The sequence below is a fragment of the Balaenoptera musculus genome, chromosome 1 (genome assembly GCF_009873245.2).
Source record: "Balaenoptera musculus isolate JJ_BM4_2016_0621 chromosome 1, mBalMus1.pri.v3, whole genome shotgun sequence".
NCBI lineage: Eukaryota > Metazoa > Chordata > Mammalia > Artiodactyla > Balaenopteridae > Balaenoptera > Balaenoptera musculus.
Window position 1 is genome coordinate 141923380 of NC_045785.1, and position 21353 is coordinate 141944732.

A 21353-nucleotide genomic window follows, 5' to 3' on the forward strand; every position below is an offset into this window, starting at 1 on the left:
ATATTGGTCTGTAATTTTCTTTCTTTGTAGTATCTTTGTCTGGTTTTGGTATCAGGGTGATGCTGACCTTGTAGAATGAGTTTAGCAGTGTTCTTTCCTCTGCAATTTTTTGGAAGAGCTTGAGAAGGATGGGTGTTAGCTATTCTCTAAATGTTTGATAGAATTCACCTGTGAAGCCATCTGGTCCTGGACTTTTGTTTGTTGGAAGATATTTAATCCCAGTTTCAATTTCATTGCTTGTGATTGGTCTGTTCATATTTTCTATTTCTTCCTGGTTCAGTCTTAGAAGGTTATACCTTTCGAGAATTTGTCCATTTCTTCCAGGTTGTCCAATTTATTGGCATAGAGTCACTTGTAGTAGTCTCTTAGGATGCTTTGTATTTCTGTGGTGTCCATTGTAACTTCTACTTTTTCCTTTCTAATTTTATTGATTTGAGTCCTCTCCCTCTTTATCTTGATGAGTCTGGCTAAAGGTTTATCAATTTTGTTTATCTCTTCAAAGAAACAGCTTTTAGTTTTATTGATCTATTGTTTTCTTTGTTTCTATTTCATTTATTTCTGCTCTGATATTTATGATTTCTTTCCTTCTACTAACTTTGGGTTTTGTTTGTTCTTCTTTGTCTAGCTCCTTAAGGTGTAAGGTTAGATTGTTTATTTGTGATTTTTCTTGTTTCTTCAGGTAGGATTGTGTTGCTATAAACTTCCCTCTTAGAACTGCTTTTGCTGCATCCCATAGGTTTTGGATTGTCGTGTTTTTGTTGTCATTTGTCTCTAGGTATGTTTTGACTTCCTCTTTTATTTCTTCAGTGATCTGTTGTTTGTTTAGTAACGTCTTGTTTAGCCTCCATGTGTTTGTGTTTTTTACGGTTTTTTTTCCTGTAATTGATTTCTAATTTCAGAGTGTTGTGGTCAGAGGAGATGCTTGATTTGATTTCAGTTTTCTTAAATTTACCACGGATTGATTTGTGACCCAAGATGTGATCTTTCCTGGAGAATGTTCCGTGTGCACTTGAGACGAAACTGTAATCTGCAGTTTTTGGATGGAATGTCCTATAAATATCAATTAAATATACCTGGTCTATTGTGTCATTTAAAGCTTGTGTTTCCTTATTAATTTTCTGTCTGGTGATCTGTCCATTGCTGTAAGTGAGGTGTTAAAGTCCCCCACTATTATTGTGTTACTGTCGATTTCCTCTTTTAGAGCTGTTAGCATTTGCCTTGTGTATTGAGGCACTCCTATGTTGGGTGCATATATATTTATAATTGTTATATCTTCTTCTTGGATTGATCCCTTGGTCATTATGTAGTGTCCTTCCCTGTCTCTTGTAACATTTTTATTTTAAAGTCTATTTTATCTGATATGAGTATTGCTACTAGAGCTTTCTTTTGATTTCCAATTGCATGGAATATCTTTTCCATCCCTTCACTTTCAGTCTGTATGTGTCCCTAGGTCTGAAGTGGGTCGCTTGTAGACAGCATATGTATGGGTCTTGTTTTTGTATCCATTCAGTTAGCCTGTGTCTTTTGGTTGGAGCATTTAATCCATTCATATTTAAGGTGATTATTGATATGTATGTTCCTATTACCATTTTCTTAATTGTTTTGGGTTTGTTTTTTGTAGGTCCTTTTCTTCTCTTATGTTTCCCACTTGGAGAAGTTCCTTTAGCATTTGTTCTAGAGCTGGTTTGGTGGTACTGAATTCTCTTGGCTTTTACTTGTCTGTAAAGCTTTTGATTTCTCCGTCAAATCTGAATGAGATCCGTGCTGGGTAGAGTAATCTTGGTTGTAGGTTCTTCCCTTTCATCACTTTAAATATATCATGCCACTCCCTTCTGGCTTGTAGAGTTTCTGCTGAGAAATCAGCTGTTAACCTTTTGGGAGTTCCCTTGTATGTTATTTGTCACTTTTCCCTTGTTGCTGTTAATAATTTTTCTTTGTTTTTAATTCTTGTCAACGTGATTACTATGTGTCTCGGCCTGTTTCTCCTTGGGTTTATCCTGCCTGGGACTCTCTGCGCTTCCTGGACTTGGGTGGCTATTTCCTTTCCCATGTTAGGGAAGTTTTTGACTATAATCTCTTCAAATATTTTCCCAGGCCCTTTCTCTCTCTCTTCTCCTCTGGGACCCCTATAATGTGAATGTTGGTGCATTTAATGTTGTCCCAGAGGTCTCTTAGTCTGTCTTCATTTCTTTTCATTCTTTTTTCTTTATTCTGTTCCATGGCAGTGATTTCCACCATTCTGTCTTCCAGGTCAGCTATCTGTTCTTCTGCCTCAGTTATTCTACTATTGATTCCATCTAGTGTATTTTTCATTTCAGTTATTGTATTGTTCACCTCTGTTTGTTTCTTCTTTAATTCTTCTAAGTGTTTTTTATTTAATCCTTCTAGGTCTTTGTTAAACATTTCTTGCATCTTCTCAGTCTTTGCCTCCATTCTTTTTCTGAGGTCCTGGATCATCTTCACTATCATTATTCTGAATTCTTTTTCTGGGAGGTTACCTAGCTCCACTTCATTTAGTTGTTTTTCTGGGGTTGTATCTTGTTCTCTCATAGTCCTCTACCTTTTCATTTTGTCTATCTTTCTGTGAATGTGGTTTTTGTTCCACACGCTGTAGTACTGTAGTTCTTCTTTCTGCTGTCTGCCTTCTGGAGGATGAGGCTATCTAAGGGGCTTGTGCAAGCTTCCTGATGGGAGGGACTGGTGGTGGGTAGAGCTGGGTGTTGCTCTGGTTGGCAGAGCTCAGTAAAACTTTAATCTGCTTTTCTGCTGATGAGTTGGGTGAGTGCCCTCTCTGTTGGTTGTTTGGCCTGAGGCGACTCAGTGCGGGAGGCTACAGGCTCTTTGGTGGGGCTAATGGCAGACTCCGGGAGGGCTTATGCCAAGGAGTACTTCCCAGAACTTCTGCTGCCAGTGTCCTTGTCCCTGCAGTGAGCCAGAGACACCCCCCACCTCTGCAGGAGATCCTCCAACACTAGTAGGTAGGTCTGGTTCAGTCTCCTATGGAGTTACTGCTCCTTCCCCCTGGGTCCTGATGCACACAGTACCTTGTGTTTGCCCTCCAAGAGTGGAGTCTCTGTTTCCCCCAGTCCTGTCGACATCCTGCAATCAAATCCCACTACCCTTCAAAGTCTGATTCTCTGGGAATTCCTCCTCCTGTTGCCAGACCCCCAGGTTGGGAAGACTGACGTGGGGCTCAGACCCTTTACTTCAGTGGGTGGACTTCTGTGGTATAATTGTTCTCCAGTTTGTGAGTCCCCCACCCAGTGGTTATGGGATTTGATTTTATTGTGATTGCACCCCTCTTACCGTCTCATTGCGGCTTCTCCATTGTCTTTGGATGTGGGGTATCTTTTTTGTTGAGTTCCAGTGTCTTCCTGTCAATGATTGTTCAGCAGTTGGTTGGGATTCTGGTCCTCTTGCAAGAGGGAGTGAGCACATGTCCTTCTATTCCACCGTCTTGAACCAATCTCCCAATGAGATATTTCTTGACAGGAAAAGATGCCTGATGTGCTCCCGCTCCACACACACATACACAGTAATTCAACGGATACTTATTGATTGTATGTTGTATGCCAAATACTGTGCAATGAACTTGTAATAGAGACCTATTTAAGACAGAGCTTACGACTTAGTGGGAAAGGCAAATTTTTGTACAGTTAATTTCCATACCTTTTTCTTACTAATAAAATTCGGTACTAAGAATTATCCATGAACTTATTTTAACATTTTGTAAAGCTCCTTCTAGTTTGTTTTTTTCCATCCCCTGAAACCAAAAAAGAAAAAGCCAATAATCTATTGCATTTTATGTTGGCTCAAAAAATATCCTCTTCCCATTTTAAGAGGCATATCCTAGTTCTGTTCTATTTGAAGGTATTCAACAGGTTCATTCTAGCTATATTCTTATGGTAACTGATGTAATAAAAATAATAGCACCATCTTACACTTGTGCAGCAAACTTCGAAACATTTTCTCATTGGGTTCTCGCAACAATCTAAAGTTACATTATTCATAACTAATGGCAGGGATAGTATTGAGAAGGCCTTTCTATACAACAGATTTATAGCCTCTGGAAAGACATCTTTTAATACCCCTTTTCTCTGTAGATATTATTCATTCTTTTTTTCATTAAACCCAAATTGGCCCACTGACAGGATGGATTCCTCCCATAAGTTTGGTTGGTTCATATAGTGTTGAAAAAATAAAACCTGAGCCCCACATCCCATTTGTAGATGTTTCTTAAGCTGACCACAGTTGATTGGACCCTGGGTCCTGCTGTCCACCTTGGATAGGCATTCTGTCTTCAGTTTACTATAGCCTGCACTTGTCACAAATGCACAGGTGTTAATTTTCACTCAGGTTTTCTTTAACTTTGACCTCTGATTTTGAGGCCCAGGGACAGCCCCAGAATACACATCTTCATAGTTTTTAGATCTCAGGAAGTTTTTACGATTTTTGAGTAATGATTTTGGTATGCACTGCTTCTTTTTAATGAAGAAGGAAAGCAACCATGCCAAGGCAATTCTTATGCTTGTTAAAATGATGTATAGCAGGGTCCCCAAGCCCTGGGCCATGGACCAGTACCAGTCTGTGGCCTGTTAGGAACCAGGCCGCACAGCAGGAGGCGAGCTGCAGGCGAGTGAGCAAAACTTCATCTGTATTTACAGCTGCTCCCCATCGCTCGCATTACTGACTGAGCTCCGTCTCCTGTCAGCATTATGGTGAATTGTGTAATTATTTCATTATATATTACAATGTAATAATAATGGAAATAAAATGCACAGTAAATGTAATGCACTTGAATCATCCCAAAACAATCCCCCCCTGCCAATCTGTGGAAAAATTGTCTTCCATAAAACCGGTCCCTGGTGCCAAAAACGTTGGGGACCGCTGACGTATAGGATTTCCCTGGCAGTCCAGTGGTTAAGACTCTGTGCTTCCACTGCAGGGGGAACAGGTTCAATCCCTGGTTGGGAAATTAAGATCTCACATGCCGCATGGTGCAAATGATGTATAAAGTAGGCTTATCTCATGAAAAATAACAAAAAATTATTTATTGAGATACACCTGTAATTTCAGGTCTTCATGGAGCTATGTTACTTTTATTTTTAGTATATTTTTAGGTTAAAAATAATCTGTCACTCAAAAATTATTTTGACTTTGTTTGCATTATATATAATACACTTCCATTTTATGACCCTAATCTGACTAATATATCTATACTAGGTCACTGAAATGATTCTGGAAATGTCTCTTGAAGTTTGGTAAGTCCATTTATTTCGTTGGATGGAAAATATTATGAGTGATCCACTGACTGATTTTAATTGTTGAAGAGTGCACTTTTAATATATGAAATAACTCTGACACCTTTGAGTATCAAAAATGCATTAAATGTACTTTGGTTTTCCTTAGCTCTCTCCTAATAACTACAGCATTAAAAAAAACAACAACAACTAATATTCTTTGTTTAGTTTTCCAGTAGTTTGGTAGTTAAATCATAAATGTCAGAAGAAGAGCCTTTAGAAGGGGCTCTTCCTCAAGTTAAATATATATTCCCATAGAAATAAATACAGCTATTGAAGCCTATTTTCATTGCTGATTCAGATAGGTATTAAAAAGTATGACAGTGAACATACACAGGAAACTATAAGAGGAAAATCTGAAAATTGAGACTGTCTTTGTTCATAATGATCATCAGGAAAATAAATGGTTAAGTTCCATGATGTGTGTTGCTCTTTCAAAGTGGTCTCCATAAATGAATGTTGGAAATTCATTTATTTATTTTCATATGGTGAGTCTTAGGGGAGTCAGGCCTGCCTTGAGAATTAGCTCATCTCTGACCTCATGCTGAGGTTCATAGATCCCACCTCCCTCAACCTCTCTGCATCTCTTTGAACTTCCCTGTTGAAGTGGGTTTTTTTTTTTTTAAATTAATTTATTTATTTATTTTTGGCTGTGTTGGGTCTTCGTTTCTGTGCGAGGGCTTTCTCTAGTTGCGGCAAGCGGGGGCCACTCTTCATCGCGGTGCGCGGGCCTTTCACCGTCGTGGCCTCTCTTGTTGTGGGGCACAGGCTCCAGATGTGCAGGCTCAGTAGTTGTGGCTCACGGGCCCAGCTCCTCCGCGGCACATGGGATCTTCCCAGACCAGGGCTCGAACCCGTGTCCCCTGCATTGGCAGGCAGATTCTCAACCACTGCGCCACCAGGGAAGCCCTGAAGTGGGTTTTACCAGAGTTACTAGTACACATTTTATTTACACGAACATCACAAAATTAGTGTAGCATTCTCATTTCTTATGATTTGCTAAATGAATGATGCCGGATACATTGACATTGGGTTTAGGTATTTCTTCTCTTATTTTGATCCCCAGAAAATGTTGGTTCAACTTAAAAAATTATTACATAAATTACTACTATCATTCAATATATGTCAGCATGTATCAAAGGACAGTCCAACTTTTTTAGTTGTGTTATTTTCAATTATATCGATTCTTGCTTACAAGTGGTATATTTTGGCATGAGATTAGAAATATTTTTGTTACTTGACTATGAAAGTAATGCTATTTGTTTTAATAGGAAGTGATCTCCACTGGTGTAATTAGGACAATATTATGCTTTAATAAAGCAGAGTTATCAAAAAAATGTAGGGAAAAAAACCTCAGCTAAATGTATACATAGGTCCAGAAGCAATTTACTATATATTTACAGTGAACTTTAATCAGACTCTGTTTTTATATATTAATTTGTCTTGACTCTAAAATGAAATGTTGGACCTCCCTCGTGGTGATTAAGAATCCGCCTACCAGAGTGAAGTAATTCAGAAAGAGAAAAACAAATACCATATGCTAACACATATATATGGAATCTAAAAAAAAATATAAAAGGTACTGATGAACCTAGTGGCAGGGCAGGAGTAAAGACATAGACATAGAGAATGGGCTTGAGGACATGGTGGGGGAGGGGAGGGGGAAGCTGGGGCGAAGTGAGAGTAGCATCAACATATATACACTACCGAATGTACAATAGTTAGCTAGTGGGAAGCAGCAGCATAGCACAGGGAGATCAGCTTGGTGCTTTGCGATGACCTAGAGAGGTGGGATAGGGAGGGTGGGAGGGAGGCTCAAGAGAGAGGGGATATGGGGATATATGTATGCATAGGGCTGCTTCACTTTGTTGTACAACAGAAACTAACACAGTATTGTGAAGCAATTATACTCCAATAGAGATCTATTTAAAAAAAAAAGAATCCACCTGCCAATGCAGGGGACATGGGTTCACTCCCTGGTCCGGGAAGATTCCCACATGCCATGGAGCAACTAAGCCCGTATGCCACAACTACTCAGCCCATGCGCCACAGCTACTGAAGCCCGAGTGCCGAGAGCCTGTGCTCCGCAACAAAAGAAGCCCCCGCAATGAAAAGCCTGCACACTGTGATGAAAAGTAGCCCCCACTCACCGCAACTAGAGAAAGCCTGCGCACAGCAACGAAGACCCCAAGACAGCCAAAATAAATAAATAAATAAAATAAAATAAATAAAATGAAATGTTCATTAAAGGAAAACTCAATTTTTCATGGAATGTCTTCCATTAAATATAAAATAAAATCAGGAAAGTAATTAGAGAGTTAAAGATAGTACATAAAAGAAGACACACACAAGCCATATGTCTGTTACTATATTTATAAAATTGCTCAACATATTTTGAATTTTCTTTTAGATATTTTTGTACTGATATCTTCTAAACATCTATGTTCATTGCTTTATTTGTAGATCTTTTAAAAACCATGCTTCTCGTGCTTAATGTAGGATAATGATCAACATAGTACATTACAAGGAACATGAGTTCCAGAATGAGAAGCCCTGGATTTAAATACCTACTTGCTAATTTTGTTAACAGTTGAAAGATTTCTAATTACTTTTTTACTCATTTGTAAAATAAGAAAAGTACTTTATATCTATTGTGATGATATAGTGAGGTGTTCTTTCTAAACAGCATGTATTATAGGAAACTTTTCCACATGTATACACATGTTTGTGGTGGTACTGTTTGTAGTAGTTAAAAAAAATTGGACATAATGTCAATATTTATGGATACATAAATTGTGCTCTAATTATATAATGAAAATACTCCATAATAGTAAATATATTTGAATTAGTTCTACTTATAAACACAGATGAATCTCAAAAACAAAATGTTCAATGGAAAAAAATGTTTTGCAGAATACATACAGTTGATAGCATTTATACGAAAATTAAAAACCTGTAAAGTGACTCTATATATTATTTAGACCTAAATGTGTAATGTAAAATACAAGGCTACTGGGGACATTGGTTCATGATCTCTATTTTATATACAGTTCATCCCCAGACCTCCGATTTAGTATGGCTCTGTGTGATCAGGAGAAAGTCTTCCGACAACAGAGAAAAGAAAACATAAAGGAAAACATGAAGAAACTCCTGGGTCCAAAGAATAGTGAAGGCTTGTATTCTACACGTGATGTGAGTTGGAAATTTTTCAAATTTTATTGCAACTTAATAATAATTTTGTTTGTACTTTCTCCCAAATAATTCCACCCAAATGTGACAATATTGTGATTAAGCATTATTTCTCTATCTTTTTAAGATAAGGTAAGTCTTTCATAAACAGAAACTCTTTGAGGAAGATCATCACAAATGCTGCCCATATTTGGTAATATTTATCATATATAGATTTTAAAAGAGGAATAGGACTGATGCACACACAAGATGTTCATTTCATAAGTAACAAAAGTTTAACCTATAAAAGGATATAAAATGATCATTGAATTCATTTTAATACAGACTAAGATTAAACAATTGTGGGACTTATCATTACTGAACAAGAACAAAATGTTATAAATCTTAATGACAACAATTAACAAAAAATTTTCTTAAAAGATGTGAATAGGGAGATAAAAAGAAATGTTTCAAATTATTACTATTTCATAGCAGGGAGTGAAAAGATATCATCCAAAATTGGCCAACTAGTTAAAACAATAACCTCCACATTTTAATATTTTTCATAATCCTAATTATAGAGAGATGTTAAAATTGAAATATTTTCGTCAACAAATATTGAAAGTACAACCCTTCAATTGTACTTTAATTTCTTTTTCTTCCCTTAAATTCCAGCAAAGTAAATGTCATTTATTATTCAGTAACTTGTATTATACAATCCAGTTTTTGTCTATTTGTCTATTCATTTATCCCTTCACTCATGTATCTATCTGTCTGTCTACCTATCTATCTACCTAGCTACCTGTCCATTCATCCACCCATCCATCCATCCATAGGTCTATCCTTCTTTCTGAAATCTACAAAAATAAATTTCTGCCATAGTTAATAATACTGTATTATATATTTTAAAGTTGCTAAGAGAGTAGATATTAAAAGTCCTCATCACAAGAAAAAAATTTTGTAACCATATGTGGGGATAGATATTAACTAGACTTATTGTGGTGATCATTTCACAATACATACAAATATCAAATCATTATGTTGTACACCTGAAACTAATATAATGTATGTCAATTATACCTCAATAAAACAAAATTAAAAAAATAAATTGCTGCAATGATGCTCCTCAGATGATAATAATGAAATTTCTTCTTAGCGGCATATCAGGTAACTTTTTTTTTACTTATTTCTTTGAGCTTTTCTGTTAATTAAATATTTTAGATGAACATAATTTATTTTTAGAAAGAGATTTTCATTAAATGTGTAAGTCAATATATATTTTATATCTATTTATAAGCATATATATTTACCCCCATACATGTACACACAGACCAGGGATTAAAGATTACTGTAGATTAAGGACAAAATGCCACTGGAAATGAGAAATAAATTCTGAGTAACGGGGCCAGATGGGTACCCCTGTCCCACATATGATGGCACGTTTCTAAATGTGTTTCTAGGTGGATGTAGCAGGGGTCGAAAGCCAGTCTGGGCTTCTAGAGTGGCTTTTGGTACTATGGGAGCAAACTCTAAGGTAAAATATTGCTGATGGGGATTTTTGCTAAAAGGAAGCTTGGAGGAGAAACAAAACCTCCATTGAAGCTTCTATTTAAAAAGAAGAGACTGCTCTTCAATCATGCATCTTGTGGTTGCTTATTGTCTCCGGCTCATGAGTCCTTGAAGACACATCCTTCTGTATGTATTACTCAGAAGTTTCTAGCTTCCTGGGAAGTCTTTTTGGGTGTTCTGTTTGTTGGTTTGTTTTTCTGTAGTAAACCTTCCATCAACAATTCTACACCATCTTTTTGTCCCCATCCTTGTTTGGCATTGTTATGCCCTTGGAGCAGATAAATGATATTTCAAGTTTTTTTGATTTCTGTCATTTCTCATTTGTTGAGACACTGTGCTGGGAACTTGAGGTGAATAAAACTGAAATGGGTGATACCAAACAGTCACTTTCCTTGGTGAGTTTAAAGCGTAGCTGGGGAGAAAGCCATTTCAGCAGATGACACAGTGATGGAAAGGGATACCTCTGTTAATTCATGGTCATCAACTTCATTTGGGAGACCCATGCTGGCCGTCTCAGCGTTTCCCAGCCTAGTTGCTTTCCATTTATTTAAGATGCTTTTTGTTTCACTCCCGGGTGCTGAGCCACCCTCTGCCTCCCTCACAGCTGATAGACTTGCCTCCTAATTAGAGAGATTAAAAGTCGTCAGGTGACACATCTTTCATTTCTTGCCATAGGATTGACATGTTTCATAACCCGGGCTTACCCTTTGCCACTTCCCTCTGAGCTCAGTGGAGGAAACAGCGCCTTTTCTTTCCAGAGTCACATCATCTCAGATATGGATTGCAAACCCCCGTTACGAGCCCCAACATAGCAACTCTGTCCAGTCCTCCCAGGGCTGCTCCCCACCTCTGCTGTCTGCCTCCATGTTTGTACGAAATTTTCCTGCTCTAAACTCTGATATAGAGAGAGAAAAAAGGAACCCAAAAAATCCCCATGGAATGTACATTCCCTTCTCCTTTCCGCTCTGCTTCTCTCCTTATCTTCACAAACTTTTCCAGAGTTTCCTACACAATCTCATTCTACTTCCTTGCTTTCCTCAGGCTTCTGCCCTCATGACTCTACAGCAGCTGCTTTACTAGTCACAGGTACCAGCTAACAAATGCAAAGGATCTTCTGGCCCTGTGTTCCCTAATTCTGTAGCTGCAAATGACTCATGTTTTCCTACTATTTTAATCATTCGCTACCCTTCCCTTACTGTCTTCCCTTTATTTTCATCATGCCTCTCTGGTTCCCTTTACCAGATCTTCTTCCTCTGTGCATTATTTAAATGTGAGTTCTTCAAGACTCAGCCTTAGCCCCTCTTAAGAATTTTCTCTCCCTTCCATGTGTCACCCAGCACATTTGGGCTAAGAACTTTCACATGTATATCAACAACCTAGAACCTCTCTTCTGAGATTCACACCCGAATATCTATACCTCTTCTTTCTGATTCCTTCACTTGTATTCTTAACATCTCACATTCGGCATGTCTAAATCTGTACACAAAATCCTCTGGTCTCTATAGTTCTACCGACGCCTGTCCTCTTTCTTTCCACTTTCTGTTCACACTGAATTCAGAGTGACCTTTTCAAGACACAAATCTGATTCTATCCAAGCCAAGCTTAAAATCCTTCCACTGCTCTTAGGACTGGCCTCACAGCATCTCTCCAGCTTCATGTGTTGCTGGTTCATCTCAAATCTCCCACGCCCCCTCCTCTAAGTGCCTCTTGGTTCCAGTTCTCTGCAGAACCCTTCCCAGGTGGCGCTCTTGCATGCATTGTTGCTTCTCTCTGCCTAGGCCTCGCCCTCCCCTCCCTCCCTCCACCCCACCCCCTTTTCAGTTAACTAACAGCCTCCCATTCTTTTTTTTTTTTTAACATCTTTATTGGAGTATAATTGCTTTACAATGGTGTGTTAGTTTCTGCTCTATAACAAAGTGAATCAGCTATACCTATACATATATCCCCATATCCCCTCCCTCTTGCGTCTCCCTCCCACCATCCCTATCCCGCACCTCTAGGTGGACACAAAGCACCCAGCTGATCTCCCTGTGCTATGCCAGCCTCCCATTCTTGAACCAGTGCACATGTCACATATTCAGACAGTCTTCCTCATCCATTCCTCCCTCCCTCCAGGCCCAAGTTAAGTCTCTCAGTCATGTTCTTTCATAGCACAAATATGCCCGTGATCTTCTCCGCATTTCCCACAATCATACTTAAAAATATTTGTATATAAAAAAATATATATTTGTATAGATACTCATTTAACGTCTTTTTTTCTCCATTAGAATATAATTTTCATGAGGACCAGGGCAGTGTCTGTGTTTTTCACCTTTATATTCCCAGCACCAGCTCAGCTCCTGACTCGTGGCAGAGCCTCGGGAAATCTTGTGTTGTGAGAGTCAGAGCACAAGTGTAGGCAGTGGCTTGGCATTTCAGCCAGGGGATGGCTTCGCTAGAGAGGCATCAGGGGCTCACAACTGAGGAACACTTGCATCAGGTTGTTAGGGAGGAGACAGGTTGAGGAGAAGGCTTGGGTGAAAAGATCCCAGTTTGAATGGTTGCATTAGAAAGTCTGTGGGGCATATTGGCGCAGATGTCCAGTAGCCTTTGGTCTTAGGTTTTCCTTTTCGAAAGGAAAGTTTCTGCCTTACCTCCCAGGCACTCCTCCTTTTGTGAAAAGGAATCTTTCTGGGAAAATGAAATTTGGCCTAATGTTCATACAGATTGGCTTTTCTGCAGCAGATGGAGAATGAGGTAATTATGCTTTTCTCTGGGCTAGTCTTCAAAAATATTAAACTCATGTTTTTGGAAGTCATTCCTCAAATTAAAACTTTTGATGTTGTTGTTTTGGATTTGGTCGAGCCATTTTTTTCTCTTGGCAGAAATCATCTGTTTAGATATATTCAGCACCGCCCATTCCCATAACACAAATATCGTTTTCCTATTTTGTGTTTCTCCTTGGCCAAGGGCCTCTTAAACTCCCATTTCCCTTGCTCCCTGCCAAGATCGTCACTTTCTTCACTTTCACTTTCAGTGCTGGCTGGTTGGCCTCCTGAAGGTAAGGAGGAGCGACACCTTGTCTAAGACGGAACAGCCCTACTCAATTCTCGATGCAGAGACGGTGCCTGTCTTGTTCCCAATTTTCAACAAATGGTTTGCAGCATCCAGTTTAGGACATCAGTGTCAAATTAAAATGTTGAATGAACTTGGGCAGTAGGCATTTGGGCGCCTTGCTTCTTTCCTCTACTTCACTTGTAAAATGGAGACAATGTCTCATTCAGTTAAAAGGATGAGTACTAAGCAGCCGGAACAAAGTGTAAGGCACATCTTAGTTACTCAATACGATAGTAGCTATTAAACCAATACATGGGTGTTGCTGTTACGTAACACCCCAGGGCAATGTCAAATTCAATAAAACCTTAGCTTTCCTACTTGGATAATGAATTAGTTAAATAGTTAAGGTTTCTAGTAATCCAAGAGTTTCTTCTCTTAAGTACTAAGACTTTAAAAAAATTACTCTCAATAAAAAAAAAAAAAGTTTAAAATGTATTGATTTTAATCATTTGGATGGAAGTCGTTCTAAAAAACTTAATCCTTTGCCCAGAATGAACTGATTTAAGTGCTCTCATGTCTGTGGCCTTTGCAATCAACTGCCATTTCTCCATGCTCTATATATTCCCTTGAAGTAATTTCTTCAAATCACCCCTTTCTCTTTCAACTTTATGGTTGTGGAATTAAAATCTGATAAGTAAGCTTGTTGTTAGAACAGTGTCTCTGATTAGTATAATTTCTCCATAAATAAAGGGCTGAGATCATTCCTATGAGTAAGATCTGTAACACTTTGTGCATGGGAATTTTTGAGGCCACTTCTTTTAAATTTTCTTGTTCCAAAACAGCTTTTGGTCAGATGTAGTTTCCAGATTACAGTCTCTTCTGTGAAGTGATATGCTGCTTTACAGTTTTCATGTCTCCACATAACTGACCATAAAGGGAGCAAAGCTGGTTGGGGGACTCAGATCTGGAATTAGAATAGCAGGGAAATGAGAGAAGGAAATTTTACTCCAACCTTCATCAAAGAATAAAGGAGGAAATGTTTCCTGTCAAGGCAGAATATAAGGGATATACAATTAGATAGCTTTGGATGAAAATAGAAGTATAAAGTGGTCCTTAAATAATATAATCTATTACATAGAGTGCTATTCTGTACTTAAGTTTGTCAGATAAATTAAGTGAAAAACTAGAGAAAAAAGAGACTGTCTAGTGACAGAGGGGGAGGCAAAGCAAAATAGTTTCTGCAGGAGGTAATAGAAATAGACCTTGAGTTGTCAATAAGAATTTTTATTCCTTTGTTTGTTCTGTTTTCTTCATCTACAATATTCTTCCTCTTGCTTCCACCTTCATTATGACAATAGCACTTTGCTGTGTCAATTCTTATTCCTTTTAGATTGTAAACATTTTTGGGCAAACAGTTTGAACTCCCCTTAGCTAGTTTTGAATGGAACCCAGAGCAAGGGAATGCTCTCCAACAGGACTCAGTTACTGCGTAAGCTGCTCTGCCCCTTGGGCCATATGACCATTCAGATCCATTGATGCTTGAAGTGTGTGTGGCAGATAGGGATGCTGTGGTAGGTGAATTGCAGCATAGGCACCTTTGGTGCTAGGCCTTGCCATCCTCTGTGGATAACTACCGTCCTTTGAAAAATAGCTTTTGGCCTGCTTACTGGGCCATAGTAGAGATTGAATGCTTAACCATGGGTGACCAAGTTATCAGGTGACCTGAGCTGACCATCATGTTATCTGACCCACCAAGCCATAAAATCGGGTGTGCACAGATGCACTCCATCATCAGGTGGAAGTGGAGTATATGAAATTGGGCTGAACAGGCCCTGAAGGTACAAATAAGTTCCATGAAGAAGTGGCCCAAATGTCCATGTTCCCCATTCCTGTTACACTGCCTTCTCTTTTCCATCCTCCACCCAGAGCCTCATGGGGGAGATCCCTACGATCAGTTGACAAAAGGAGAGAAAACTTGGGCCTTGTTAGAGGTGATTGTACACGCTATTTAGGCACCACCTGAAAGAGGACAGCTGCAGGGCTCAGCAACGTGGTCTTCCATTCGCCAAGGCTGAGCTGGCTGCAGCAGCTGCTGAGTACTCAATTGGCCAGCACCAGAGTCCCCAACAACACTGAGTCTCCAATATAGCAGCATTCCTTTGGGTCATCAGTCAGCTACCTGGTGGCAGATTGATTACACTGGACTTCTGCCATCCTGGAAGGGGCATGCTTTGTTTCTACCTGAATAAACACTTATTCTGGATGCAGATTTGCCTTCCCTGCATTCAAGGATTCTGCCAAAACTACCATCTATAGATATACAAAATGCCTTAGTCACAATATTCCACACAGCATTCTGATCAAGGAACTCACCTCACAGCAAAGGAAGTATGGCAATGGAATTTACCAGCCTTACCATGTTCTCCACCATCATGAAGTAACTAGCTTGATAGAATGGTAGAATACCTTTTGAAGACTCAGTTATAGTGCGAGCTTTGTGGCAATATCCTGCAGGGCTGGAACACGGTTTTCCAGGAGGCTGTAAATGCTCTGACTCAGCATCCAATATTGGTGCTCTTTATCCCCAGGATTCATGGGTCCAGGAGTGGAAGTGGGAGTGACACCACTCATTATTACCCCTAGTGACCCACTAGCAAAATATTTGTTTCCTGTCTGTGTGACCTTATAGTCTTCTGACTTAGAGGTCTTAGTTCTGAAGGAAGGAATGCTTCCACCAGAAGTGGAGCAATGATTCTACTGAACTGTAATTTAATACTGCTGCCTGACCTTTTTTGGCTCCTCATGCCTCTGAACCAAGAGGCAAAGAAGGGAGCTACTCTCTTGGCTGGGGTGGTTGATTCTGACTATTAAAGGGAGATTGGACTACTCCTCTAAGGTGGAGGTAATGAAGAGTATGTCTGGAATACAAGAGATCCGCTGTGGTGTCTCTTAGTATTATCATGCCATGAGTTGAGTCAATGGAAAACTATAAGAACCCAATCCAGGAAGGACTACTAATGACCCAGACCCTTCAGGAATGAAGGTTTGGTTACTCATCAGCTGAGGTGCTTGTTGAAGGCAAAGAAAATACAGAATGGATGGTGAAAGAAGGTAGTTATAAATACCAGCTATGACCAGGTGACCAATTACAGAAATCAGACTGTATTTGCCATGAGTATTTCTTCCTTAGTTTGTTATGAATATGTTTGTGTGTGTGTGTGTGTGCACGTACACACAGAAATACAAAAACAGATTCATATTTAAGTTGTGAAGTATCAATGAGAAGAATAAGCATTGTTTACGGACTTTGTATCCTTTTCTGGGGAAAGGATTAGTGCATTTCCAGTTGTACACAGGATGTCTGTATCATGTTAGCCAGGAGTATGACCTTGTTATTGTCTTTCTTTGGATATTAAGTATGGTTGAAGGAGATGTATACGGCTGCCGAGTTGAGAGGGGTGGGCTTGTGATGGTCAATTGGCATCAACTTGGAGGATGTTTTTTGATGCAATTAATATTTAAGTCAGTGAAATTTACGTAATCAGGTTGTCGTCTATAATGTGGGTGGGCCCCAATCTAATCAGTCAAAGGCCTGAGTAGAACAAAAAGACCAACCTCACCAAGCAAGAGGGAATTCTCCAGCAGACTACCCTTGGACTTCATCTGAGGCATCAGCTCTCCTGGGTCTCTGCCTGCTGGTGTTTGGACTAAAACTGTATTATTGACTCTCCAGAGTTTGGAGGCTGCTGTCCCATACTGCAAATTTTGACTTTTCATTCTTCACACTTGTGCGATCCAGTTCCATAGATAGATAGATAGCCTACCTTCCTATGTATCTACCTACCTATTGGTTCCATTTCTCTGGGGAACCCTGACTAATACAGGAACCAGGGAGGCAAAAGTCTTTATATAATTGTCAGAACTTAAAATCTATGAAAACATAAAAAAAAAATCCTTGAGCACTTTAGAATTTTCTTTTGTGAGGGAGGCAATTAATAATATCTGCAAGCCAATGCATGAAGATAATTTAATCAAAACACAGCGTCTTTGGTAAATAAAAATTCATTTCCTGTAATCGTATGAGAGAAGTATGAGTAATATTCATTGATATCATTTATACACAAATATTGGTGCACTTAAGTCTAAGTATAACCTAAAAACTCTTGGCAACCTTAATTTGTTTGATTTTTTTAGATTTAAAGCCCAGACTAACAGCTGCACCTTATAAGTCCTCAGTTATTCTTTGAAAGTTATTTCAGAATAACAATCACTATTAAAACATCCAAAGTTAGTCTATTTATTGCATAACATTGTGCTATCATCTGAAGTGATACATGAATCTGAAATGTAATTTAGCTAAATATCAAATGGTTTCTCTCAATAAAGATGACTCTTTTCTTTCTGAATAATGGGGAAAAGGAAAGAGTATGAATTATATGTCAGTGACACCTCAGCTCACATCCTGGTTATCAGCAATCCGGATGTGAACAAGGTATTATATGTGTGCACTCCATACCTCCTCTTCTGAGACGTGAAAATAATAATGATTTTTGAGGGATGAGAAGATTTTTTGTTTTTGAATTTTATTTATTTATTTTTTATGCAGCAGGTTCTTATTGCTTATCTCTTTTATACATGTTAGTGTATATATGTCAATCCCAATCTCCCAATGAGGCATGAGAAGATTAAATGAAATAAATTTTCTTCATCAGTCTAATTTCCCTTTCTTTTTTATAGTTAATAAAAATTTATAATTTTATAGTTTAATAATTCATATTCTGTATGAGTTATAGAATCTAGAATGCTACCAGTAGCAAAAAGCTTCAGATTCATTAATTCTACCCAATATTTTTACATATAAGTAAAGAGTCCAAAGAGGATTTTCTTTACCTAGGTCCCCCTAGCTGTAGGGGAAGCTTTCAGAGACAGAATGGAGCAGAGTGAATTAAGAGCTTTGGAGTCTGACAGACCCGGCTCTAAATCCGCAAGATACCACTTTCTAGATTTGAGACAGCGGAAAAATTATCTTCTTTGTGTTTCAGTTCCTTTATCTTTAAAATGGTAATAGGGAGTTCCCTGACGGCCTAGTGGTAAGGATTCTGGGCTTTCACTCCTGGGGCCCAGGTTCAATCCCTGGTTGGGGAACTAAGATCTTGCAAGCAAAAAGAAAAAGGAAATAGACCAGAAATTATACATATAAAATGGTAATAATATATATCTCATAGAGTTGTGAAAATTAAATGATGCATAAAAACAGATTAATTCATGTGCAATAAATAAAGGATAAATTATAATGTGTACAATCATTCAATTATTTCATTATTCAATTTTTATGTACAAATAGTATGACACTTTCATCTGATAGCAACCCAGATTTCTGACTTCAATATCTTACCTGAAAACTCTCTTTAAGAATTAGTGTAAAGCAATAATGAAAACAATAGGTTACATAACACATGAATCCCGGTTTAATAAGTAGCTGTTTCCAGAAAATTCCTAACATAAAATTCCTAACATAAAATAGTCATCCATAAATATGTGTTGGGCTACTGGCACATGAAGAAGGACATCTGGGGAGTTGTTTTCTCAGGATTAAAGAGGCTTTATGTTCAATTTTCCAACTTCTCTTATGAAATCTCTCTCTGAACAATAGCACAGGTTGTGTGTTATATGTTGACATGAAACAGTGTAATCTGTTACTCAGAATTTTTTTACTCTGAACTACCTGACTTGTATTGGGTTTAATGTTAGTGTTGCAAGTAACCAAATCAACAGGCTTAAAATCCCCTCTGACTTCTTTTCCCCTTAAAGCCCTTCATAGTCTTATTTTCCCCAACTCCCTAGTATACTCCTGCTACAATAAGAAGGCTGGTCTTTTCATCTCAAAATCACATACCCTTTCTTATTTGTGCCTATCTTGGCCTGACCTTAGGCCCAGTGTTTGGCACATAGTAACAATAAATGGTTTACTATTATTGTTATTATCACTATTATTGTATTGCCTATAAACTCAACCCTTCATTCAAGGCCTAATTGAAATCCCTCCTCCTTCTCCTAATTTCTAATCTGGCTTCCTTACATCTACTCTTAATATTAATACTATATTATACTCTATTCACCCACTTTATAACCCACTTTAGTTTCCTATCTTAGCTTTCCTCCCTCTCCATAGAAGTTTTTAAGAACTTATATATTTTACTTTATTTACAATTTTAAAACTATGTTTGAGAGCATTCTGTTCATCTGAACATCCACAGGTTCAAAGCCATTTAAATTGCTGCATTGCACTGAACTGGTAGACTGTGTTTTCATTAATGTGGTCTTCAATTTGCATCTGATTTGATTGCCACTGAGTATTAGAGAAGAGCCCTGAATTTGGAAATTAGTGCTAGGTGTCCTGCTATTCATTGTTCTACCTCCAATAATACCTAACCTGTAGAGACTTCCCTTTCTCTATGAAAGAATTCTATAGCCTTTTTCGTCTTTTTAGTTCTAAAATAATGATTCTGTGTATATATATATATTTATCACATTGGTGAGTGACACCCAAGAGTCAGGATCCAAGTGCTGGGAACACAATGCAGGTGTATTCTCATATCTGCTTTTAAATTCAAATGTTGCTATATCACACATCATGTAGTCTCTGAAAAACTCCTTTGTACACTCATGAGAGAATGCGAATGAAAAAAAGGAAGATAAGATCTTCCTGCTATTATGAAAATAGTTTTGACCTTGTGGACCTCCTAAAAACTATGCACACTTTGAGAACTGCTGGGTATAGGGAAACAACCAGCTCTCTTAGGCAATAATGGTTCAGGACCACAAGGAAAATGACAATATCTCCCTCTTCAGAGAAACACCCTTGCATTTCAGTCACGTTACAGACAGCCTATTTTACTGCAAAAACTCTTCATTGGCTTATGCTGCTCCCATCTCCAGAACAGCTGCCTTCCCTGCCCTCATCTCTACCTATGGAATAACTGTGCATCAAGGTCTTGGTTTTAAGTGCATTGGTTTCCTCATCTGTAAAATGGAAACCTCACAGTGATTTTGTGAAGATTAAATAAGACAATTTCTGTAAAATACTAACAGTTCCTACCAGATAATAAGAGCTCAGTGAATATCATATATTCCTGTGTTTCTTGTTGTCATAATTATTATTACATTTCTGCCTCACTTAAATTAACTATATTCCCCAGATCCATCCTGGGGATACTTGAAACATAGAGACCACTTAATCAGATTGATGAATGAATTAAAGAATGAAGAAATAAATTTTGTAGGTTTTTTTGTAGTTGATTAAGTTCTTTTTGATGGCTTAAATAATAGCATATTTTTGAAATGGGTCAGCATAAAGGAGTGCCAAGAATTCTGGACCAAGAAGGCAAGGTGCTTACTCAACTGCAGATTACCAGCTAATAGATCTTATACAAGTAATAGCATCCTTTCAGAACTTCCTTCTGAAAAATGAGCAAATACTTTTTTGCTCATTTTACAGCAATTTTGAGAGGATCAAATTAAAAAAAACTACACCCCAAAACAAGCCCCAAACTGCGAGGAGTCAAGCAAATACAAAGGATTGTTGTTGCTATTGTCGTTGTTATCAAACAGAGTTAGTTGGCTATTTTAATAATGTCTGCTTTCTAATAGACATTAATTCTTGATTTTCTTAAATGAAACATTATTTTCTTCTTTTTTAACAATTAGATATTATCAAGGTATGAGTGAACTTACAATTCTTTGTTACCAAATGTGGGACATAGAAAAGCTGAAATGAAAATGACATATTTTATGATTTTACTTTACAAATGATCTCTGTGTTTCGTCATTCCAGGTGCCTGTGGTGTCCATACTGGGCTCAGGCGGGGGGTTCCGAGCCATGGTAGGATTCTCCGGTGTGATGAAGGCACTGTATGAATCAGGCATTTTAGATTGCGCTACCTACATTGCTGGTCTTTCTGGATCTACGTGGTTAGTATACATTTTAAATCTTAGTTTTGTCATCCTAAATGCTTAGCGTTTATCTACCTGAAACTTAGAAAAGAAATGAGGATTTAGAAACTTGACATTAACTTCAAATTACTGAAATATTCCAGCTTGATGCAATAATTTGTTTCTTAAAAATATTTTTTAAGGCAAATTCATACCTAACGATGACTGTTGTCCTAAGTTTTCTCCCTTTAAGCCCGTTTGTGACTTAAAATGTAGTTAAACATAAAACAAAAAAATAGGTCAATTGAAATAATTCTATAGTAATATCTCAGAAGTGGAATAACATAC

At 38.1% G+C, this 21353-nt stretch overlaps 1 protein-coding gene across 2 annotated transcripts in view; it reads left to right on the top strand.

Annotated features, from left to right (window-relative positions):
* The window catches only part of PLA2G4A (phospholipase A2 group IVA), a 157064-nt gene that overhangs the window by 81882 nt on the left and 53829 nt on the right, over positions 1–21353 (top strand). For both annotated transcript variants that reach the window (XM_036834124.1, XM_036834131.1), the window contains exons 6-8: positions 5224–5261; positions 8351–8492; positions 20908–21044. In XM_036834124.1, the coding sequence (XP_036690019.1) occupies positions 5224–5261; positions 8351–8492; positions 20908–21044 (317 nt within the window). The remainder of the gene's footprint in view (positions 1–5223; positions 5262–8350; positions 8493–20907; positions 21045–21353) is intronic.